General features: G+C 36.4%; 1 protein-coding gene across 1 annotated transcript in view; it reads left to right on the forward strand.

The window, feature by feature from the left end:
- Window positions 1-26,008, forward strand: part of NEB (nebulin) — a 229,466-nt gene that overhangs the window by 91,707 nt on the left and 111,751 nt on the right. Inside the window, 13 exon segments of the mRNA XM_043991344.1 lie at window positions 127-330; window positions 1,413-1,517; window positions 2,967-3,074; window positions 6,793-7,104; window positions 8,855-9,058; window positions 9,607-9,711; window positions 10,106-10,213; window positions 11,920-12,231; window positions 16,861-17,064; window positions 18,319-18,423; window positions 22,138-22,242; window positions 25,432-25,440; window positions 25,442-25,744. Coding sequence (XP_043847279.1) covers window positions 127-330; window positions 1,413-1,517; window positions 2,967-3,074; window positions 6,793-7,104; window positions 8,855-9,058; window positions 9,607-9,711; window positions 10,106-10,213; window positions 11,920-12,231; window positions 16,861-17,064; window positions 18,319-18,423; window positions 22,138-22,242; window positions 25,432-25,440; window positions 25,442-25,744 — 2,184 coding nt within the window.

Raw genomic sequence — 26,008 nt, forward strand, 5'->3', positions numbered from 1 at the left:
CAATAGCGTGCCTATCTAAGTATTAATTTTTCAAAATTTTTTTGTTCATATTTACTTTAATATGCTATTTAAATGAGGATTTATGACAGATTCAAAGATAAACTTCATTACTATTTATGTCAACAGAATCTATACAAGTCAGATCTCCAGTGGTTGAGAGGCATTGGCTGGGTACCAATTGGTTCTTTGGATGTTGAAAAATGCAAACGAGCAACAGAAATTTTGAGTGACAAGGTCTACCGTCAGCCTCCAGACAAACTGAAATTTACCAGTGTGACTGATTCTCTGGAACAAGTGTTGGCCAAGAATAATGCCCTCAACATGAACAAAGTAAGCCATCATTCTTCTGGGGGGAAAAGGTGTTTCTGACTGTGGATCATGGGATAGGAAGAAAAATCAGTAAAGAAAAAAAGTTGAAGATTAAATAATTTTAGTCTGAGACATTAATTTTTCTCTAAGTATTTACCAACTCTGTCATTCATTGATGTTTCTGAAACTTGGTTTTAGAATAAAGGCCCTTGGCTACTCTACATATAGTGGCACACTGAATAAAAACTAGTCTTGGAATCGGGAAGCATTGACTTCAAATCTAGCCTCAGACACTGACAATCTGGGTGACCCTGGGCAATTCACTTAATAGGGGCCTCAGTTTTCTTATCTGTAAAATGAGGACAATAATAGCGAGGACCTTTGGGTTGTTGTGAGGTTAAAATGAGATGATAGTTGTGAAGTGCTTTGCAAAGCTTAAATGCTATATAAGTGCTTTCCATTGTTATTATCATTGTTATTGTTGAGTCAGTTCACTTTCTTTTTACATTATTAGAATGTTTCATAGCATCTGAAGTTATTTGTAAGCTTCCTGCTTACCACAAGATTTAGTAGTTGTTATTCCTTTATGGATCAAGCCTACATTAGAATTAATTCATTCAGATATCCACCCACTAAAAAAAAAATTTATTAAGTGGCCACTCTGTATTGTGTGCTGTGTTCCCATTATGTGCAAAGTACCATGCTTGACACTGGGAGAGATGCCAACATGAATGAGATAACTTTGCCTTTATGAATCTCATAATCTATTTTAAACATATATAAACAAATAGGCAATAAATATATGAAAAAATAGAAGTAAATTAAATATTGAATAGAGTATGTTAAGACTATAGGAGAAGTAAAAAAACTACTCTGTACATTCTATGGAAGGAAAGAGTATTTCCAAACTCATTACTTCCCAAGTCATCCTATTGTTCTTGGAAAACTCTAATTGTTTGAAAGTTGTTTTAATATAGAATAAAAATAGTACATAAATTCTTCTTGTATTTTTTTTAAAAATTACTTATGTGAACAAGAAAGTTCTACTAATTGAAATTTCATATCATTCTCTGATATATATACTCCATTTATTTCCTTGATAGCGTCTATACACAGAAGCCTGGGAAAAAGACAAGACCCAAATCCACATCATGCCTGATACACCTGAGATTACACTAGCAAGACTCAACAAGATCAACTACAGCGAGGTGAGAACAGACCCCAGTCTTTGATATGTTCAGTATTTCTCTTCAAGTCTTTTTTACATTTAATATTGTACAATTTGTAATTGATTAAATGGACATGCATCCCACCTTTCCCCAACAGCTTTAAGTCTAGTAAATATAAAATTACTTCTAAAACTGGTAAAGATCAGAGTTAGACTCAAATATTTAAAAATAACCATTTAGAAATCTTGTACCAAAACTTCAGTCACCAAATTTGCAAGTCGCCACTTTTGAAGATGTTTATGAGTTGATGAAGAACAAAATAAGAAACAGAACAATTTATTTACTAAGAATGCAATAAAGACAAGCACCTTTAAAAGCTGTAAAAGATATGATCATGAAAATAATGATCCATGATTGGTCAAGGATTGAGGATGAAACATATTATCCACATCCTGACTAAGAGGTGATAGATCTAAGGTATAGAATAAGACATATATTTTCATCCACAGCCAGTGAGAGAATTTGTTTTTCTGGACTATGCATATTTCTCAGCAAAGTTGCTTTAATTCTATGCTGATTTTCATAGGGAATCTATACTTTACAACTTCTGAGGCAAATTATTTGCCACAGACCTGCCAGTCTTAATGTAATTCCAGCCCACATTCTCAAACTTTGTATTTCTTTTTATTTCAAAAAAGAATATAGGGGGGCAGCTAGATGGCGAAGTGGTTAAAGCGCTGGCCCTGGATTCAGGAATACCTGAGTTCAAATCCAGCCTCAGACACTTAACACTTACTAGCTGTGTGACCCTGGGCAAGTCACTTAACCCCCATTGCCCCGCAAAAAAAAAAAAAAAATTAAAAAAAAATAAAAAAGAATATAAAACTTTAGAATTTCAGGGTTGGAAAGAACCCTCCAAAGTCACCTACTCCAAACCTTTCCCAAATCATTTAGCCAAATCCTCTCATTTTGCAGATGAGCAAAATAAGACTTAGAAAGAATAAGTGACTTGCCCCAGGTAGTAAGTAATGGAGATGCCATTTGAACTCTGGTGTTCTGACCCCAAAGCCAGCCTTCTTTCCACCATACTCTGATGAATCATCTCATGATCTCTAGGTTTCTTGAAAAAAGAGTGACTCCCTTTCCTTTATAAGACTAACCCCTTCCATGCCCCTAGTCTATCCTGTTACTTCCTTTAATATGGTCCTTCCTTGTGTCTTTACTTTATCTAAACTTCTCTTGAACAATTTAAGACTTAACAAGTAAATAAGAAAGTACAAGTACTTGAATAAACATAAGTTGGTTTTCTCCACATGCACCATTTACACAAGTCTAATGAAAGCTAAAATGCAGAAAGTTCACTCTTCCTACAGTTGATTGCAAGTACTTCCCTTTGTAGTGTTAAGTGATTCATTCCAGGCCTTTTGTCAATTTTTTTGTTTTGAATGTGAACATTTCACTGTTTCTTCATTTTTTTTTTAAACTCAGAGTCTATATAAACTTGCCAATGAAGAGGCAAAGAAGAAAGGCTACGACTTGCGAATTGACGCCATCCCAATCGTGTCTGCCAAGGCATCAAGAGACATTGCCAGTGATGTAAGCTATCCGTTTTTATCCTCTCTGTGTCAGCCCTCTGAAGCAGCACATTCACAAAGGAAGACAAAGTTTAAAAAAAACAGTCCTTGACATTTAAAAATGTTCTGTTATATATCACCAACTGATATTTTTTTAAAAAGCTGAATTTTGAGGAAATGATAAACACAAAGGATAAAAATAGTGTGATAGCCTGCAAAACATAATATATTCAGTAAGGACCGAGTGGTCAAAAAAAAGCAGGGGAGGCTACACTGGTGCTTAAGACATTGGTACATATACATATAGGCAAAAAGATGTGCATAAGGACAAATCTAACTGGGCTTATTGAATGTCTTCACTGCTTTAGCATTCTGCATTCAACTGAAATCCAGCCGGTAGGATAAAGGTCAGATATCCTATAATGTTTTGGCCAATAGCCTTGAAAAACATATAAGATATGCAAATTATAGGTGGCTCTACTAAGGTTGTGGAAATAGAGTAGAAATAGATAGATAGATAGATAGATAGATAGATAGATAGATAGATAGATAAGAAATAGGAGATAGAGCAGTTAAGAGTAGTGAATAGAATAGAATACAAAACTTGGAGTTAGGAAGACCTGAGTTGGAATCCTGCTTGAGATACTAGCTATATGACCCTGGGCATGTAACATAACATCTAGTGGCCTCAATTTCCTTATCTGTAAACTGGGGTTAATAATAGTACCTACGGGGGAAGCTAGATGGTGCAATGGATAGATCACCGGCCCTGGAGTCAGGAGGACCTGAGTTCAAATCCGGCCTCAGACACTTAACACTTACTAGCTGTGGGACCCTGGGCAAGTCACTTAACCCCAATTGCCTCACTAAAAAAACAAAACAAAACAAAACACACAAAAAATAATAGTACCTACCTCACTGGTTTATTGTGATGATCAAATGAGTTATCATATGTAAAGCATTTTGCAAACCTTAAAGCACCATACAAACGTTAGCTTATTATTCTAATAGATGAACAAATGCTCTCAAACTCTTTGGTCTCTCAACATCTTTACCCTCTTATTGAGAAACTCCCCAAAGAGCTTTTGTTTATGTATATCTATCAATATTTACCATATTAGAAATTAGATGCTTGTCTTGTTGTTGTTGTTGTTGTTAAATTACATTATTATTAAAATTGTTCTGCCTTTGGGAACCCCCAGGGGTGCACAGACCACATTTTAATAATCTCTGGAGGACAGACTCAGGCCTAGTCTAAACTTGTTATTCCTCGAAATACCTCCTGGTTAAGTGCAGGTACTTAAAGGTTAGCCCACAAAGTGGTACCATCATCCTTGTATGATTCCTGTAGAGTAGTCCTATGGCTCTGTGGAGAGCCTGGCCACATTCCCTATATTCAAGGCCCATATCCTTCTAGTCACAGATGGTAAATTGACTCCATAGCCAAGTCAAGCAAAATGATAACGTGATATCTTTTGCAAATGAAGAGGATGCTATAATCCACTCCTTCCCCCCAAAATGGAAATGAACTTTGCTATAATATACTCCTTCCCCCATAAACAGAAATGAACTTTGTAGCCAACATATTGGAAGTATTCCATGGCCATTTCTAGTCATCCATTTCCATGATCGTGAAATGCTGCCAACGTGATCAATGGAGGCAAAAGATGAATTCCAACCCTTATTAGCACCAGTTTTAATCCAGTGAGATCACTCCCCAAGTATAAGTAGCTCATCACCACCATCATAAAACCAATGCCAAACTCACTCTGAAATCTGTCCTGTGAAAATAAGAGGCTATTCTAGAAAAGGAACTCCTCGATCACTATCATAAGCAGTCCTTAATTTAAGATAAAGCCTCCCTAATATGATACGTAGACTAGTAGGCAGTACACAAATACTATAGCTCAGACAGATTGCTTCCTGATGTCTTCTAGCTAATCACTCCCTGCCCACTAATTTTGTTTTTTGTCTTTGTTTTTGTGGGGCAGCGGGGGTTAAGTGACTTGCCCAGGGTCACACAACTAGTAAGTGTCAAGTGTCTGAGGCCGGATTTGAACTCAGGTCCTCCTGATTCCAGGGCTGGTGCTCTATCCACTGCGCCACCTAGCTGCCCCGCTAGTACTTATTTCTAATAGTGACTTCCTTATACTAATATAGGTCATTACCTTCCCCACAATTTATAATCTTAGAGAGTTGACTAAAACGTTGAGAAGTTGGGTGACTTGCCTAGATTCACAACAAGCAACGTGTGTCAGAGATGGGACTGGAAAAGAGGTCTTTCTGGTTCTGAGGCCAGCTCTCTACTCATTGGATGCAATCTTTTATATACCACACTGTTTCTCACTGGGAACATATAGACAAGAATTAAGCATTTCCTGCCTTTAAATTCCTTCTACTTTATATTGGTTCCCCAGATCCTTTAACCTGCTCTGCTGTCCTCTCCTAGGGACCTTTTAAACAAAACTTTATGGAATAAGTTGTTATATTGTTGTTTTACCTAAAGATACTTTGGAAAGTTTTCTATTATATCCTATACATTCATATACTATCACTTACCAAATGTTATTTTGGATGAAGGGAATACTTAGCAAGCCATAAAAGCACCATATAAATGTGATGGAGGTTTTGTGACTTTTGACAATTTCTGTGAAAGAATTCTGTATCATTGATCAGGAATGTTGCCTCCATAATTACCTAATTTCTATAGGAAAACTAAGATTCTACTTAAATGAAGAATATAACCAGTGTAGATTTAAATATTTCCTACATTCAACTTACCTTGTTCAAAATATAGTACTGTATTTCACCCATAGAACACTGTTAGCTTTGCCTAGTTATAAATTGTATTTATTTAGCAAGGAAGGTCAAATTAATATTTTAAATATTCTCAACTGGTACTTCTTTATAATACTAAATTGAACTAAGCTAAATACTGTCTTAAATAAATGGAAGATACTTATCTGGCCAGAAGAAGATTAGAATCTTGTGAGTTGTTCTTACAGTGCAGGTCTGAAGTGAAATAATTGTTCAGCAGTACTGCAAAGTAATTTAGCCTGCTTCTTTAACTATAAAATGAGAATAGTGATAGCACCTATCTCACAGGGTTATTGTGATTATCAAATGAGACATGTGTAGAGTGTTTATTTAGCACAGTGTCTGGCACATAGTGGGCAATTCTTCCTTCCTTCCTTCCTCCCTTCCTCCCTCCCTTCCTTCCTCCCTTCCTCCTCCCTTCCTTCCTCCCTTCCTCCCTTCCTTCCTAAATCCCTCCCTTCCTTCCTTCATTCCTCCCTCCCTCCCTTCCTTCCCTTCCTCCCTTCCTCCCTTCCTCCCTTCCTTCCTTCCTTCCCTCCCTCCCCTCTTTCTTTCCCTCCCTCCCTCCCTTCCTTCCTTCCTTCTTTCCCTCCCTCTCTCCCTTTCTCTCTCCTTCCTTTCTTCCTTCCTTCCATCCTTCCTTCCTTCCTCCCTCCCTCCCTCCCTCCATTCCTTCCTCATTTGGGAAGAGCATAATAATGATGATGGGTCATTGTTTTATGTTTTAAGTATCTTTAACAAATACTCCTATGAATATAAACGAGTCTATTGTAGTTTAAGCATTTTCTGCAGGAGAGGAAATAAATATCTTATACTTATTATCCACATCCCCCCAAAAAATAAATGGAAGAGGTACGATATATGACATTCAGCATTTAAATTAAACACACAACATATACTTAATTAAGGTGTTTTGATTTCAGTACAAATACAAAGATGGATATCGCAAGCAGCTTGGCCATCATATTGGAGCCCGTGACATAAAAGATGATCCCAAGATGATGTGGTCTATGCATGTGGCCAAGATCCAGAGTGACAGGGAGTACAAGAAGGACTTTGAGAAATGGAAGACCAAGTTCAGCAGCCCAGTGGACATGCTGGGGATTGTGTTGGCCAAGAAGTGTCAGACTCTGGTCAGTGATGTAGACTACAGGCATCCTCTGCATGAGTGGATGTGCCTCCCAGACCAGAATGATGTCATTCATGCTCGTAAAGCCTATGATCTACAGAGTGATGTGAGTATAGATTTGAACTTTGAAATATATCAGTAATGGAAACATTTACTTAGTATGTGTAAATAAGCAACAATCGAAATGGAGTGGAAATATTTTAAATAGTTTAGCATACTATCACAGGCACTTAGAAAATAGATGATGATTTAATCTATTATAAGAATGCACAATTACTTTAAGGTGCCAACTAAGTGGATATACACCAAGACATGCTACCTAATTCATACCTAGAATAGATTACAAACATAAAATGGTTTTTGTCTGCCAAAGATAGGAATCATATAGAGTTTTGAGTCAATCTGTTGCTTTAAAGATTATGATCTATATCATTGTTCTTTTGTTAATACTTTAGGCTATACATAGATGCATTATTTTGTAAGCTGGAAATATTTTATTAAAAATCCTGCATTACCCTCAGTTAGAGAGTTTATTGTGGGATAAGGATGACCCTCTTAAATCAGGAATAATTACTCTACAGTTACTTTTTTGCTTCTTTGAGTAATAATAACCATTCCCAGAACCTTTACTTATAGAGAAAGTCTAGATGGTATTCTTGTGCAATGAAAAGGGAAAACAGTTTTTCTATCTTATTCAATTGCTTCATTATAATATATATCTTATTCTTTGCTTGATCAGATCTATTTAGTGGATAATCACTCAACTCTGTGTTTTCTTACCATATGGGGAAGTTACCAAACACTATCAGAGCCCAATAGGCAATACAAAGAAATGTATTTCTTGAGTCAGAGATTTGAAAAGCACATTTTCATTGCTGGTATTGTGTACTGTGTAAATATTTTTCAAAAAAATAATAATCAGAGAGCTTTGGAGAATTAAAAAGAATTTGGAATAATTATGGAAGATTTTATATTCATTGGTTGATTCTAGAAACTTCACAATCCACCTTCTATAACTCTTACATTTGTTCTGTAACACTGGAAATGCAGGCAGCTGTATTTTAAAGTTACCACTAGAAAGAGAGGCTTTGTTCTCTTTATTACAGATAGTTGGGAGTAGCACAACTACAAAATGTAGTCTCTACAAAATGTAAATTGTGACCTTCTGGCTTGCTGATTTATTTTGTCACTTTCCTTAATTGGATTTCAAAAAAAATATTAATATTGGATTCATTTGTTCATTCATTCATTCAAAGTGCCGTGATTAGGCACTGGAGAAGATTACAAAGACTTTTTTAAAAAGATACTTTTTACGTAAACCCTGAATGAGCTTATAACCAAGTAGAATAATGTGCATCACCTCAGTATTTTTCCCAAGTTAAATAATATAAATGAAAAGATATTGAATACAACTGTAAAATATTATCATTGCCACTGTTTCCATCTTTGTTTTATTGTTAAAATTCCCTTTCCTTTTATGTGTAGGACGTCATTTCCTGAAGAGACTGCCAGAGTGTTTTAGTTTGAGGGAAGACCTCTTCTGGGGAAAAAAAAAAAGGAATATTATCATTGGAAATTTCTGTAGTGTAAGAAATAAACTGTATCAATAAAACAAACCAAAAAGAAAAAAGAAAAAGAAATACATGACCCTTTCTAGCTATGTATAGGAAAGCCTCTAAGTCATTTCTGAACAATTCATTGATTTTGCCTGATTAATGAACTAGAGAAAAATTTCCAGGAGAAGGAAAATGGGTTGTACTTAATTACCAATCCCTTTGTATCTTTTTCTTTAAATTAGTTTTCTCTCTTTCTGACTCAGCGAACTAACTATTCTAATTTTTTTTTACTATCAACAGAATATATATAAGTCAGATCTTCAGTGGCTAAGGGGTATTGGCTGGGTGCCAATTGGTTCTCTGGATGTTGAAAAGTGCAAACGAGCAACAGAGATTTTGAGTGACAAGGTCTACCGTCAGCATCCAGACACATTGAAATTTACCAGTGTGACTGATTCTCTGGAACAAGTGTTGGCCAAGAATAATGCCATCACCATGAACAAGGTGAGCCCTGAGTTTTCTGAGAAAGATTCAATTAAGTTGCATAATTAAAAGCCCCAAATGGGAGTTGTTAAAATCCCGTAGGATTGCCACAGGTACTAATTACATTCTAATACTTAGTAAGACTAAAATATTGCATGAAGTTGTGAACTCAGATACTTTAAAAATTTTGTTGGTCAGTTATTTAGGGTTTTCTTGGCAAAGATACAACTCATTTGACAGAAGAGGAAACTGAGGCAAACAGGGTAAAGTGATTTGCCACAGGTCCCAAAGTTAGTAAATGTCTGAGGCTGGATTTGAATACAAGTCTTTCTGACTCCAGGTCTGGTGCTTTATCCACTGCCTTCTATTCATCACAATAATATCTATTATTCATTGTGTCTATCTAATATAAATACTAACAATCAAATTTTTTAAGCATCCAAATTTATACATTTTATCTATGGATAAAATCCTGAGAGATAATAATTCTGTTTTAATTTCACTTCCTAGCATTTCCACTAAATGTTATTTCTAATATTTTTCTAATGCTAATTTATCTTGCTTTATAGCGTCTATATACAGAAGCTTGGGACAAAGACAAGACTCAGATTCATATAATGCCTGATACCCCTGAAATCATGTTGGCAAGACAGAACAAAATCAACTACAGTGAGGTACAGAACCTTGTGGTTCTAAATTTATTTTACAATTTGCATTCAGTTATTATGATCTTCCAGCTTGAATTTTCAAGCCATGTGTAGAAGTCTTTAAAACTTAAATTTTTTTTATATTGGACTGTTAAGTTGACTAGACCCTATAGACCATAGAGTGGCCAGGTTAATGATGGTTAAAAATAGGGTTTGAGAATCATCTTATGAATTATCTCCATCTAACTGGATTTTAAAAGACTAAATGAAACATATAGTCAGATCTCATGTTTGTGGACTAGAGTTGGAACTTAGAACTCAAAGTTTTAAAATTTATGCTTGCTTATTGCCCATTTTGAACTGTTTGAGGGTGGGCAATTTGATAATCTCTGATTACTTAACTTTAATTTTTTCTCCATAGAGTCTGTATAAACTTGCCAATGAAGAAGCAAAGAAGAAAGGCTATGACTTGAGAATTGATGCCATCCCTATTGTGACAGCCAAAGCCTCAAGAGATATTGCCAGTGAAGTATGTAACCTAATTGAACATGATACCATTGCCAATATGGGGACTTTTCTTTGAACTGCAGAGATGCAGCTGCTTTCAAGTGGACATTCTTATTTAGTTTGATTTTATAAAGTGGAGAAAAAACTTATAATAGGAAAAGCCAAGGAAAACAGTGGTAACTGTGGAAAACTTAAAGATTCATTCACAGCCAAATATTTTAGAAGTAACCTAGACCACCATTCAAATAGAAAATTAAGTTTGAGTCTTAATTTATACATTCTTGATATGGAGGAAAATGTCCCCACACCTTGTTGACATATGACCCTTACAACAATCACACTGATTAAAAACTCAGACATAGTGCAATATTGGGATTAGTTAATGTCCATTCTAAAACCAATGGAAATAAAACATCCTAAGCCACTTTTCCCAGGGAAGGATAGTCCTTTGCATGTATCTAATGAAGCTTCCATTCTTAAAAGATGTATCACTGAAAAAGTGCTGACAAAAAATAGCAAATAAAATGAGAATCACTTATTACATGGATTGCTTGTGAGAAACAAGTGGTTGAGTTGGGGTCTTAGGGAGAAAAGATTTGGAATAGTTGTTGTGGAAGCCCCAGTGGAGTTCTTTAGAGAGGACAGGCTTCCATAAACTCATATTGGGATTTCTTTTTTCTTTTTTTTTTTTTTTTTTTTTGCCGGGCAATGGGGGTTAAGTGACTTGCCCAGGATTACACAGCTAGTAAGTGTCAAGTGTCTGAGGCCGGATTTGAACTCAGGTACTCCTGAATCCAGGGCCGGTGCTTTATCCACTGCGCCACCTAGCCGCATATTGGGATTTCTTACATTTATACTGTATGTGGAAGTCATGGAAGAGTAGCTTCCTTCACAAATGTTGACAGACTAACACACACACACACACACACACACACACACACACTCTCAGCTCTTGAACTGGATACATTCTGAGACACATATTAACTGAATTTGGTCTGGGCTAGCAAAAAGGACAGGCAAAAACAGAGCCTTTAAGACATCCCACTCTTGATTTTCAAGGAGCTTCCTTGGGGCATGAGTTCTCAAAGGGATGAAGCAGTAAGAAGGAACAAACTAGGCATGACCCAAAATGCATGACCCAAAATGTATGCCTTCCTCTGATCCAGAGGCAACAACTCTAGCTTTTAGATTGTTAGTTTACGTGCTACTGAGTTAATAAAATAGATTTATTTTATTGGAACTGTTGCAGGGCAGCTAGATGGTGTAGTGGATAGAGCACTGGCCCTGGAGTCAGGAGGACCTGAGTTCAAATCCAGCCTCAGACACTTAACACTTACTAGCTGTGTGACCCTGGGCAAGTCACTTAACCACAAGTGCCTCACTAAAAAAGAAAAAAAAGAACTGTTTGCTCCTTCCTTTGCCCTTTGTATCCTTTAGCATATTTTATTAATATATACTTTAACCTAAGTTTCTACAAAATTGCACTAGTTGCAACATGAAAATTGACAGAAAACCATCCCTAATTTCCCCTTTCTATGGTAATAGTCTGGGGCATTGTGTGGTTTAGGGGCTGTGTTGTGGTGAGAGAAGAGTAGGTAAAAAGGAATCATAATGTTCAAAGTAATTGAACTCTTGAAAGAAAGACCATGACTATTATGATATTCTTATAATTACATGACCTGCTTAAATTAATTTAAAAATTTTAAAGTTACCTTTGTTTCGTTTCAGTACAAATATAAAGATGGATATCGCAAACAGCTTGGCCACCACATTGGAGCCCGTGACATAAAAGATGATCCCAAGATGATGTGGTCTATGCATGTAGCCAAGATCCAAAGTGACAGAGAGTATAAGAAGGACTTTGAGAAGTGGAAGACCAAGTTCAGCAGCCCAGTGGATATGCTGGGGGTCGTACTGGCTAAGAAGTGTCAGACTTTGGTTAGTGATGTGGACTACAGGCATCACTTACACCAGTGGATATGCCTCCCAAATCAGAATGATGTCATCCATGCGCGAAAGGCCTATGACCTACAGAGTGATGTAAGTACAAAGAGTGCATAGGAGGAGGAGTAGCAGCAGCAGCAGTAGTAGCAGTGGCGGTAGCAGCGGTAGCAGCCGTAGTAGTAGCAGCCGTAGTAGTAGCAGCAGAAGTAGTGATAGTGGCAGTAGCAGAAGTAGTAGTAGTAGCAGCAGTAGCAGCAGCAGTAGCAGCAGCAGTAGTAGTAGCTGAAGCAGAAGTAAGAGGAGGAGTAAAAGTATTCAATATAATTACTTCATCACTAAATCCTACTGATGACCAAGATTATATTTGATATATCCAGTTATACGCAACAGCCTCTACTGGGAGATGGGTATACAAAGCTAAAAAAAATGGCACAGTCCCTGTCCTCAATGAGCCTACTACTTTCAAGCATAGAGGCTAAGACATATTGATGAATAAAAATGATGCAAGGTTGAATGTTAAAAGGGCAATGGGTTATAAGAAAATGTGGGGAGAAAGCACTTCCTAAGGGAAGATTAGAGAAGGAATCATGAAGGAGTTAGCTCTTGACATAGGCCTTGCAAGAATAGAGGTTTTTTATAGATAGATAGAGGGAATAAAGCAATGCAGGCAAATGTATAGAGCCAGAAGAGGCCAGCACATGATCAGGGAACAGTAAGGAGTATGTTTGGGCTGGAAGATAGAGTGCATGAAGAATAGTAGTGTGAAACAAAACTGCAAATGTAGGTGGGAACTATACCGTCTGTGGGCTTATGTGTTTTTATTTTATCTTATAACTATGGGGAACCGTTAAAAGTTTTTGAGCAGGGGCAGCTAGGTGGCGCAGTAGATAAAGCACTGGCCCTGAATTCAGGAGGACCTGAATTCAAATCTGGCCTCAGACACTTGACACTTACTAGCTGTGTGACCCTGGGCAAGTCACTTAACCCCCATTGTCCGACAAAAACAAAAACCAAAAAAACAAAGTTTTTGAGCAAGGGAGTAACACGGAGGGAAAAATATATTGGGGAGATAATTTTGACAGCCCTGTGAAAGAAAAATTATAGAAGTAAAAAAAAAAATTGGATGGCAGAGACACCAGTTAGGAGGCTATTAGAATAATTCAGATGAGAGATAATGAGGGCCTTTGCTAGGTTAGTGGCAGTCATTATGACTGGAAAGTTGGAGAGAGATGGAATTAGACTATGGAATTAGAATTGAGAGGACTCGTCAATTTATTAGATGAGGGAAGTCAGAGAAGACAAAGGAGTTTACCATGGCTTTAAGGTTTTGAGTATGAGTGACTGAGATTGGCAATGCCATCACTGGAAATTGGGAAGCTGAGAGGAGAGGCTTTTGGTAAAGATTGTAAGTTCATTTGGGGACTTACTGAATTTGAAGCGACAACTAGTAGGTGGTTAGAATTGCAAATCTCAAATTGTGGGAAGTGATTGAAGCTGGATATAATGATTTGGGAGTTATAGGAATAGAAGTGATGATCAAAATCATGAGAATAAATGAGGTCACTTAGAGTGTAGAGCTAGAAGAGAAGATAGCCCAAGACAGATGTTAGAAGGAGAAAAATGAATCAGTGAAAGATTCTAGGAAAAAGGAATATTTTTGGGTGTTACAGTAAGTCAAAGACAAGAAGGACTGAGAAAAGACCAGAAACAACTCAGTGCTGAAGTGGAAATTATGTGAAACCTGGGGGAGAAATTATTGCTCCATTTTAGAATTTGTGATAGAGAAGAAAGCCATGTTGAATCTGATCTGCACCCTATACTTCAAGGAAGCAGATTTCAAAGAGTTCAGGGAAAGGATAAGAAGGATTCCATAGCCTAAAATTTGACAGGGAAATCTGGACCAGCAGGGAACGGAAGATCTCAACAATGAAATTCTGGAGATTCCAAAGAGAATAAAAATGTTTAATAAGAAAGAAGCAAGGGAGGGAAATGATCATTCAGTTTAGACTTTTAAAAAGTCTAGAAGATGAAAGTGGGGACATCTGATACAAAAAATATGCAAGGGGCAGCTAGGTACAGGGGCAGCTAGGTGGCGCAGTGGATAGAGCACTGGCCCTGGAGTCAGGAGTACCTGAGTTCAAATCCGGCCTCAGACACTCAACACTTACTCAACACTTACCCCAACTGCCTCACTAAAAAAAAAAAATATGCAAAAGCACAGCCCTATAAAGAAAATAGTATTAGGAGCACCGAAACTCGGACTTAGCTAAAGATAGCAAAAGATTCTAAGGACAATAAAATGAGACATGGGAAGATATTAGCTATAGTGTGGATATAGGAAAATCAAAGGAGAGATAGCGCCTTTCCTCAGAGTAGCTAAGTCAATAATAATGAATGATGATGAGAAATCAGAACTTGGGAGAGAAAGCAGAATTAAGGGAGGCACAGGGTTTGGGAGATTATAGTCCCACTGTACCCTGCTCTGGTCAGATCACATCTGGGATATTTTATTCAGTTTTGCACACAATATTTTAGCAGGCTATTAATAAGTTAGGAGTTAGAAAATATGCATAGTAAGACAACCAAGATACTAAAGAAATTCAAGATTACTCCATATGAATACTGGTTGGAGCTACTGGGGATATTCATTGAGAAGAGACAACTTGGGAAAGACATGACATACTAACTCTCTTAAAGTATCTGAAGAGCTGTCAAGTGGAAAGTTTCTGCTCAGCACCAAAGAGTAGAACTAGGAGCAAAGTGGAAGTTGCAGATAGTAAGAATTAATCTTGATAAAAGCAAAATTTCCCAATGACAAGAACTATCCAAAAGTGAAATGTATTGTTTCATATAGCAATGACTTCCTCTTCTCAAGAAGTGCTTAAGAAAAGACTGGGTAACTCACTTGGTGGTTATGCCACAGAAGGGATTCTCTTTCAGACTGGGCAAGATGGTTGCTGAGATTCCTTCCAACTTCAAGTTTCTGTAATTTGGCAAATAAACGGTCAATGGTGACCTAGAGCAAGAGCAATTTCAGTAGAAATGGTAGGCATTCATGGTCGGCATGGTAACTAAATTCTGTGGACTGAGAAATGAATAAAGGAAGTAAAGTCATTAAGCATAAACCTATCTTGCTAGAAATGATGAGAAAAGAGGCCTAGGATCATTTTTTGTTTTTGTTTTGTTTTTTAGTGAGGCAATTGGGGTTAAGTGACTTGCCCAGGGTTACACAGCTAGTAAGTGTTAAGTGTCTGAGGCCGGATTTGAACTCAGGTACTCCTGACTCCAGGGCCAGTGCTCTATCCACTGTGCCACCTAGATGCCCCACCTAGGATCATTTTTGAAGGGGTAGCAGGATTAAAGAAACTTGAGATTTTTTAGGTTGGAGAAATCTGATGATGTCTGGAGACAGATGAACAGACAGTACAGAAATAGAAAATTAATATATCCCTATAGACATCATAAGAAGAAAGGATAGTGTATCCTTAGAGAGGACAACACAGCCTTGTAGATTAATGAGCCTGTGAGTCAGAAAATCTTAGTTCTCTTCTTCAGTCAATTCCGGGCTCAGGGTAGCCACTCTTGGTGAAATAGCTAGATTTCCACAGATAAATATTTTTCCACTATCCCATTTAATCCTCAACAATAGCCCTGTGATGTAGATGCTATTATTATCCCTGTTTCATAGATGAAAGAACTAAGACTATTAGAGGTTACACCACTAGTGTCTGAGGCAAGATGTAACTCATCACTTCTAACAAAATCAACTCAGTTCTCATAAATTACTATACTACCAGTGGTTTAATAGTGTCATCTTTGTTTAGGGGAAAAGAGTACATGTTAATCTGTTTGCTCCAGGGCACTAAATGTCTCCTTGCTGTCTTGAAAAATATAATTTAATTCCTCATACATCTCATTCTCTATTCAGTGTTTTCTCACCCATCATAATTTATCTTCAATTTACTACATATTACCATTAGTTACAAGTATAACTGGTCTTGTGAGAGGCTGAGCTCCACTCCTTTTATATACTGTGCCTCCCCCAGGTCTCACCTTGAGGAAGTATGGTCACCTTTGGAACTTTTTTCCTACATAGAAAAATTAGATTCCTTTTGAATTCATAAAATCAGAAAATCTCATAGAATCTTAAATTTGGAAGGCACTCTAGAAATCATCTGGTTCAGTCCTTACAAAGGGAAGCAGTGTGGCTCTGTGGAAAGAACACTGTTGTTTAGTATCTGTGTGACATTGGGCAAATGATTCTGGGCCTCAGTTTCCCTATCTTTAAAAAGAAAAAGAAATTAGGTGACTCAAAGGTCTCTTCCAGGTCTATTTCTATGATACTAATTATCCTACTGCTTCTTTGTATATAGCTTCTCTTCTAACATTTGAGTTGCTTTCTTTCTCTGCTTTCCTTCCCCATCCCCATTTGCCTAGCATAGTGCTAAATATATACTTATCAATTGATTTACTTCATCCAGATGTCACATATTTTTGGTACCATCCACTCCCCTCTTGGTGGGTAAATAAAAACTCCTGAAGATGTTCCTACTTAGATTTTCCTCTTTCGTTTTTAAAAAAATACACCTGGCAGTATTATATGATTTAACTAGCTAATAAGATTAGCCAGTAGAAAAGAATAGCATATTCTTTCTTTTTTCATTTATTCAAAATAAATGTCAATACAAGTTCAAGCTTGATGATTATTTTATTTGTTTCCAACAGAATATTTACAAGTCAGATCTCGAGTGGATGAAAGGTATTGGCTGGGTCCCAATTGGTTCACTGGATGCCGTCAAATGTAAAAGGGCTGCAGAAATTTTAAGTGATAAAGTCTACCGTCAGCCTCCAGACAAACTGAAATTTACCAGCGTGACTGACTCTCTGGAACAAGTATTGGCCAAGAATAATGCCCTCAACATGAACAAGGTGAGTTGCTCTATTCATACTTTGATTTATGTAACTCAAATCTTCCAAGTAATTCATAATCAAATGAATGCAAATCCACTTAAAGCATTTTCAATTATTTATCAAAAACAATCTGGCTGGAATTATCCAACTCTTTCATGTGGACAACAAGAAATAATCCAAATATTACTGAAGTATTGAGATAGATTTTTAAAAATATAGATATAATAGAAAGCATAGATTTTCCCCCTTAATCACCCATGACTTGGAAAGTAATTTATTCTTGATATTTATTTTTAATAGTTTATTTTAGTTTAATTTGGGAAAAAACATTTTATCTAAGAATTAAGTCTGTTCTGTGCATGTATATACATATATATTTTATATTTATATCATATATCTAAGAGGCAGTCTGGCAAAGTCCAGGAATGAGTTCAAGTCACACCTTTGGACAGTGTAGCCCTGGAAAAATCACAGCTCCAGTATCCTTAGGCAACTCTGTAAAATTATTAAGTTACAGAGTAGTTGAGAAATTGCTGATTTGCTGGAAGAGGGAGTTTCTTCACCAGAAATTGCTTATGCTAAGGAAATCACAGACGCAGTTCATGAATGGATGGATGGGTGGGTCGATGGATGGGTGGATGGGTGGATGAATGAATGAATGGATGGGTGGATGAATGAATGGATGGATGGGTGGATGGGTGGATGAATGAATGGATGGATGGGTGGATGGGTGGATGAATGAATGGATGGATGGGTGGATGGGTGGATGAGTGGATGGATGTGTGCGTGGATGGTGGATGAATGGATGGATGTGTGGATGGGTGGATGGATGTGTGCGTGGATGGGTGGATGAGTGGATGGATATTTGGATAGGTAGATAGATGTTTAGATGAATAAATGAACAAATAAGCAAATAAACAAATGCATAAATGAGCAGTATGACATAGTGGGTAAAGTATTGGATTTGGAACTAGGATGACCTGAATTAAAATTTTACATAAGAAATTTATTTGTGGTATAAGCACTGTTTGCCATTTAATTTTTCTGAGGCTCTGGTAATGCTTTTAGATTAAAAATTATGTTTATGATTATGAGTGTATTTTATATTTATATATTTTAAGATTAAATATCCTATAATGTCAAGTAGTCTTTTTAAAAGTGCTAGATAATAAGGAGTCTTGCTTTCAATTTCTTACCATTGCAGAGTCTGAACTGACAAATTAGAAAAAACAGTGTTTTCTCAATATATTTCTTTCTTTTTTTTCTTCATAGCGTTTATACACAGAGGCCTGGGACAAAGATAAGACTCAGATCCACATTATGCCTGACACACCTGAGATTATGTTAGCAAGACAGAACAAAATCAACTATAGTGAGGTAATGACACCAATTTTATTTCTGATATTGGCATCAAGTTATTATTGAGTTAGAAAATAGTATTTATAAAGACAAGGTCCTGGCTTCTATTTTACATGTGAACCACTTAGCTTCATGACTTTTCAAGGGCTTAAACTTATCTAATAAATATATATTATTGGAGAGTAAAGAGTATAAGCACCAATCTATCTCTTCTCATGAGAAAATAATTTAAAGTTTGTGCCCAACTAATGACAAGATCATCATCTTAGTATTAGAACATTAACTGGTCCAATGTTTATATTCTGAGCTCACTCACTCTGATAACATGGAAAGTTAGATTTATTTAAAGAAAAATAACTTTAAGTTTATTAATTGAATCTAAATAAGAAACCTTAGATCTATGAGATTCAAAATTGCCTGAAAACAATGAAGTATGTATTTGAATGAATTATTTACATAATAAAAACTATTTTTTTGAATAGGCTATTAGCAGCTTTGTTATGTTTCTATATAAGCAGAATTTTTATAATTGGAGAATTTATATATATATATATATATATATATATAATTTATAATTGGAGAATATTCACTTGCCTATTTGTCTAAGGGTAATCATTATTTTCCTAAGGTTAAGAAAAAACTCTGAAAGGGCTGGAAAATGTCAAATTCTTATTTGTAAGGCTTCAACAATACAAATTTACCACTCTAATAATTCATTTTTGCCAATAGTGGGAATTAGTGATCATGTTAAACAGGCATAATCAGGAACATGTCATTTGTGTTATAAAATAGAACAAAGGACAAAACCATCCACAAGCATTTGAATATTTTGTTAGATCTTTCTTTTTAAAATTTTATTTAATTTTATTATTTTTTAAAGGAAAAATTTTCTTTTTTTATTGTTGCCTGGGCTCTGTGCTGGGTTACTTGAAGTCAGGCATCATATCTTACCCAGATAGCTGTTTCTTTCTAATTAACACCTGTCCTAGATTGTAATAAAACAGCCTGTTTTCACACTTTAATTTTGTTAAACTAGGTCTGATGGTGTAGAAGGTTTGCTTTTCAGACTTTACTGAGATGCTATCAAACCATTGTCTAGCTCTCAAAGTTTCACTTGAACACTCTGATTTCTAGAATTGGGTCATTTATTAACTTCCCAAAGTCTGTCTGTGGAAGATTAGATTTCAGAATGGCCTACTTTACAAGCAACAACAAAAAGCAAACCCGAAACAAAAGGGGAAAACAGATTTTTTTTTCTTTCTTGTTTATTAAAGAACATTTGAGTAAACTTTTTGCAACTTCTTTTATTCTCTGTTACCTATTCCAGTCCACTAGACTAAATAATTCACTAAACAATCTCTGTGGCAGAAGACTTGAAAATATCAAGAGAGGTAGTTCCCATCATGAATTTAGATTTTGTTAAAAAAAATTGGTAGTTTGAAAGAAATCTATTTGTGTTATCAACAATTGTGAGATAAATCAAGCCCATGTTTGTGTTTATAGAATCATGAAAGGACAAATGTTTGTGGTTGTTTTCTGAAAGCAAAAATAAAGTAGGGTAAAAGTATTAGCTTTCCTACTTACAAAAGAAAACATTCAGAAATATTTAGATTGGAACAAAGGTGCTGAAGATGTCATTTTAAAGATTTGAAGATACAATTTATTTTTGCTTATTTTAAACATTATTTTTATTTTAAAATCTGTGACAAAGGTGATGTGCCACTTCTTTATAACCTACACAATGCAGTATGGCATTGGACTAATAGCTTCGCAAATATTTTATTTCATCCTCAGAACAGAATTAGTGATGGTACACTGGTCCTGGAGTCATTTAACCTCTGTAAGGGGCTAAAATTCTAGCTATATTATCTAAAATCTAATGATTGGTCACCAATAAATTATAAGCTTTAGTAAGAGTTAGACTTTTAAGCATTTATTAAGGAAACTAAGAATTTGGTGGAGAGAGAAAGAGGCCTAGATTCAGCTATCTATCTCAGGAAGCCCGCATTTCTGCTCCACTCTCCATGAGAGTCCTGACAAAAGAGAGTGAGAGAGCCCGCCTCACCCTTTCTTCCTCCCACAAGCCTCCTGTGAAACTGGAAGCATCCCATCCACATGTACACACAGCTCCAAGCTAATTGGCTGGTAGCTTTGATAGACAGTATTCATGAGCAAATGTCACTTCCTAACGCCAAAGAAAAGCCGCATGGCTTGCCCTCAGATGCCTTCTCCTCATGGTGGAGCTTTTCTCTTTTCTTTTTTTTTTCTTTTTTTTTTTTTTTCTTTTTCTTTTTTTCTTTTTAGTGAGGCAATTGGGTTAAGTGACTTGCCCAGGGTCACACAGCTAGTAAGTGTCTGAGGCCGGATTTGAACTCAGGTACTCCTGACTCCAGGGCCGGTTCTCTATCCACTGCGCCACCTAGCCGCCCCATGGTGGAGCTTTTCTACAGTAACTCTCCAGCAAGTAGCATCACTCCAATCGTTACACATCTATCTGCCTCAATTTCCTCAACAGTAAAATAAGGATATCAATAGTACTATCTCCCAGGGTTGTTTGGAGGATGAATATGACACTGGTAAAGCTCCTACCACAATGTCTGTCACATAGTAAGTTTTTCATAATTGCCTATTCCTTCCTTCCTTCCTTCCTTCCTTTCTTCCTCTAATAGATCCTTTCTTGTGACAGTCAAGAAAAACAAATCAATGTTTTGCTGTGTCTGAGAAAATATGCCTAGAATTCTTAGAGTCCACTTGAAGCCTACCCCTCTGCTGAAATTCTTCTGAGTTACAGGATCACAGCTGGTCACTGCATTGATCAAAATTCAGAAGTCTTTCAGTGTTGTTTTTTAAATTTAGCTTATAATGGCCATTGTACTGATGTTTTTGTATTCTGACATTAACAGACACCAACTGCAGTGATCAATTTTATATACATTGTAGAATAGAAAAAGAGAATTGTATACCACACTGAATGTCTGTCATAGGCATATTATTTTTCCTTTAAAGTAAATTATTAATGTGTATTGTCTTATTTTCAATCATTGTGCAACCACTGTATTTTAGAAAATAATCATTTGTTTACTATAGCAAAGAAATTGTTAAGACTGAAGGAAAATCTTAACAATTGTGTAGGAGTCAGTTAAGATTTGACAAATATGGTATTTTGATTAAAAGATAATGTCTTAATTGAATACATAGAAGATGGTTTCATACTTCCTTAATAACTTAAGCATAAACAGTGAATCATGTCACTGTCCAAAGGATATATTCTATTTTTTTCATTTTTTCATTTTATTTTCTCCGATTACATGTAAATATAAATTTTGACATCAAATTTTTTAAGACTTTGTGTTCCAAATTCTCTTCCTCCCCCCTCCAAAGAACTCAAGCAATTCAGTATAAATTATACATGAGCAGTTATGCAAAACATTTCCACATTAGCTAGGTTGTGAAAGAAAACAGACAAAAACAAAACTTCAGATAAAGGAACTAACAAAAAAAATTATGCATCCATCTGTATTCAGATACCATCAGTTCTCTCTCTGTAGATGGACTGCATTTTTCATAAGACCTTCAGAGTCATCTTGGATCACTGCATTGCTGAAAATAAGCAAGTCATTCACAGCAGATCATCTTACAGTATTGCTGTTATTTTGTACAAAGGATATATTCTTTGGGCAAAAATAGAACATTTTCAGTTTTCACAACAAGTTCTTTTGTCTTTCTCTAGAGTCTATATCGACTTGCTATGAAGAAGCAAAGAAAGAAGGTTATGACCTGAGAAGTGATGCCATTCCAATTGTAGCAGCCAAAGCATCCCGGGACATTGCCAGTGATGTAAGAACAATCAGGTTATGTCATTTTATATAATAAGGTCAATATAAAGATAAAATACTGAAAGTCACTCCAAAAGGTGATAGTAGAATTATAGAACACCAAGAAATGATAGTCATTCAATTCCTCCAATTTGTAGATGAGGAAGCTGAGGCTCACCACCAAGATAACACACTCACTCACCAAGATAACATATCATGTTAGTACTGAACTGGGCCTAAAAATCAGATCTCTGGATTTCCTCATAAAAAAAAAATAATGTTGCTGTTACATTTTTTTTTTTTTAGTAAGGCAATTGGGGTTAAGTGACTTGCCCAGGGTCACACAGCTAGTAAGTGTTAAGTGTCTGAGGTCAGATTTGAACTCAGGTACTCCTGAATCCAGGGCTGGTGCTCTATCCACTGTGCCACCTAGCTGCCCCTGCTGTTACATTTTAAGTACCATATAAAGGTCTTCTCTTCAGGAAGACTTAGGGAGGAAACCATGCCTAAGGCAGAAATACATTTAACAGGGTCATTCCCAAGTATTAGAGAGATTAAAGAGATTGCATGAGATTACTTTCTCACAGAAGTAATGCTTTCTTGCTCTAACAAGATATGATTCCTTGGCAATTTTTATTCAATACTCACTAAACATCACTTAGAACTCTACTATGTACAATGCACCATGCTAAGTATTGTGTGAAATATAAAGTTAAGTAAGAAATGATTCATGCTTACAAATAGTTTATAATCTAGTGGAGGTGATAAGACACAGACACAGATAAATATAACACAAATTAGAATGTGGTAAATATAAGAGTATAAAATACTAAGAAATCAGACAGGGCAGAAATTACCTCCTGCTTATAGTGGTATCATGGAAAGTGTCATAAAGAAAATAAAATTTAAGCTGGGCTTGGAAGAATGGGTGGGAAGCCCACAGGTGGAAATGACATGGAGGGCATTTAGGCCTACAGGGTTCCATATATAAAAATACAGTGGCAAGAAAGAACAAGCTATATTGCCAGTGTGGCTAGAGCGTCATATATGTGAGAGGAATAGTCTGAAACAGAAAAGGCGAGTGTTAGTAAAACCAAAGGAATAGAGAATATCAGGGAGGAAGAGATAATCAATTGTCATATGCTACAGCAAGTTTAAGGTCGAAAAGGGTTATAAAAAAGGCTACTGTGTTTGGTCATTAGGTCATTAATAGTCTTTAAGAGATGAGTTTCAGGGTACCTAGGTGGCACAGTGGATAAAGCACCAGCCTTGGATTCAGGAGGACCTGAGTTCAAATCTGACCTCAGACACTTGACACTTACTAGCTGTGTGACTCTGGATAAGTCACTTAACCCCAACTACCTCACCAAAAAAAAAAAAGAAAGAAAGAAAGAAAAGAAAAGAAGAAGAGATGAGTTTCAGTAGAGCAACTGGGATAGAGAACAACTTTCAAGGGACCAAGAAATGAATGGATGGTGAGCATAGAATGCTCTCTCTAGAAATCTAACTGTTAAAAGAAGAGAGATGGGGGGCAGCTAGGTGGTGCAGTGGATAAAGCATGGGCCGTGGATTCAGGAGGACCTGGGTTCAAATCCGGTCTCAGACACTTGACACTTAGTAGCTGTGTGACCCTGGGCAAGTCACTTGACCCCCATTGCCCCGCAAAAAAAAAAAAAAAAGAAAAAAGAAAAGAAAAGAAGAGAGATGGGAAAGTAGCTTGAGCAAGTTGTACGTGCTAGGGAAGGAGTGTGAGTGTGTGCGTGTGTGCGTGTGTGTGTGTGTGTGTGTGTGTGTGTGTGTGTGTGTGTATGGATGCTTGTGTTTGTAGGCAGAGAGAAAGGAGCCAGTGGACAGAGAGGGAATAAAGATGCAAGTGATTCAGATGGTCGATTGAACAAATTAATTGATGCAAGAAGAGGGAAAGAGGGAAAGAGAAGAGCTGAAGGGGCTGGTCAGTTATTAGAAGATCCATCTTCTCCTCTACCAAAGAAAGAATGGATGATGACTTAGATTTTTAAGTAAAAAGAATAATTTGAAGAACTTCTCTCTTGGTAAATTGGGAGGCGAAATCCTTGGCTGAGAATCTAGTGGGTGGAATGTGAAATAAGGGTCTTGAGAATGAAGAAGGCTTAGAACAGGTGGGTAGGCAAAGGGAAAAGTATGCAATGTCTTAATTAAAAGGATTTCTGAGCATCCCTGAAAACCAGACTTTATTGACATCATCACTCTGAGGAGTATTTAATGAACCACCTTTCGCCTTTTTTTTTTTTTTTAGTGAGCAATTGGGGGTTAAGTGACTTGCCCAGGGTCACACAGCTAGTAAGTGTTAAGTGTCTGAGGCCGGATTTGAACTCAGGTACTCCTGACTCCAGGACCGGTGCTCTATCCACTGCGCCACCTAGCTGCCCCACCTTTGGCCTTTTGAATGACCAATCTGAAGATGAATAAAGAAATTCTCATGAACTATTAGAATATATGACTACAGATTTGAAATAAGTATAAGTTAATAAGATTATAGAATCAGAGATTTAATATTAGAAGGGACTTTAAAGGCAATTTAGTCCAACCTCTCATTTTACAGATGAGGAACCTGAGACTTGAAAAAGTTAAGTGACTTTATCAAGGTTGTATGAGAAAAATTTAATATGATTCATAGTGTAACTGAGCTGTCTCTTTGATGTTCACTTTCTGAAAATTTTCTACCACATAATTCATAATACAGTACTATCGAACAATGTCACAAAGTTATTCTGTGGCATTGTCAGAACTAACAAATCATTTATATGTATGGACATACGGAATAAAATATACACCTGCTTTCTTGTTGTAACAATATTTTTGAAAATTATTTTATATAATTTAAGAATTTCATGACACTTTAATGTCCTTCTAAAGGCCCTCAGTTACCCTGAGTTACTTCAATTACCATAACGATCCAGAAATAGGCCCCAACTAGAATAAAAAAATAACAATATAAATAATAATAAATGATCATTTCTAGAGAACTTTGAAGTTTACAAAGTGCTTTGCAAATATGATTTTATTTTCTTCTTACACTGGGATGGGGGTACTATTATTAGCCTCATTTTACAGATTGGAAAACCGAGGCAGACAAAGTTTAAGTGACCTAAAACAGCAGTCACATATGTAATAAGTGTCTGAGGAATGTGATCTAACTTATGGCTTGTTTTTCCTGTTTTTTCTGCTTCAGTACAAATATTAAAGAAGCTTATCGCAAGCAACTTGGTCACCACATTGGTGCCCGAGCAGTACATGATGATCCCAAGATGATGTGGTCCCTCCACATTGCCAAAGTGCAGAGTGACCGTGAGTATAAGAAAGAATTTGAGAAATACAAGACAAGATACAGCAGCCCTGTGGACATGCTTGGTATTGTGTTGGCCAAGAAATGCCAGACCTTGGTCAGTGATGTGGACTATAAGCATCCTTTGCATGAATGGACATGTCTGCCAGACCAGAATGACATCATTCAGGCTCGCAAGGCCTATGACCTACAGAGTGATGTGAGTATCTCATCTTAATAGAATATGTTCAAAAACTACCTGGCTGGAAAATGCCCATGGAAACTACTTTGCTGAAAGGGAATTTTAATTCTATCATGCATCTGACATAATTCCGAGGATAGACTGACTTCAAATTCTAATTTGGTTCCATTGATAAAATTCATATGTGAAAGCAGAGGTGTACTCATAAACATTTAATAACCAGATTTCTGAAAAGGAAAAAAAGGAACACATGACACACTTTTAAGGTTAATCAGCATTATT

This window comes from Dromiciops gliroides, chromosome 3, assembly GCF_019393635.1.
Source record: "Dromiciops gliroides isolate mDroGli1 chromosome 3, mDroGli1.pri, whole genome shotgun sequence".
Lineage (NCBI taxonomy): Eukaryota > Metazoa > Chordata > Mammalia > Microbiotheria > Microbiotheriidae > Dromiciops > Dromiciops gliroides.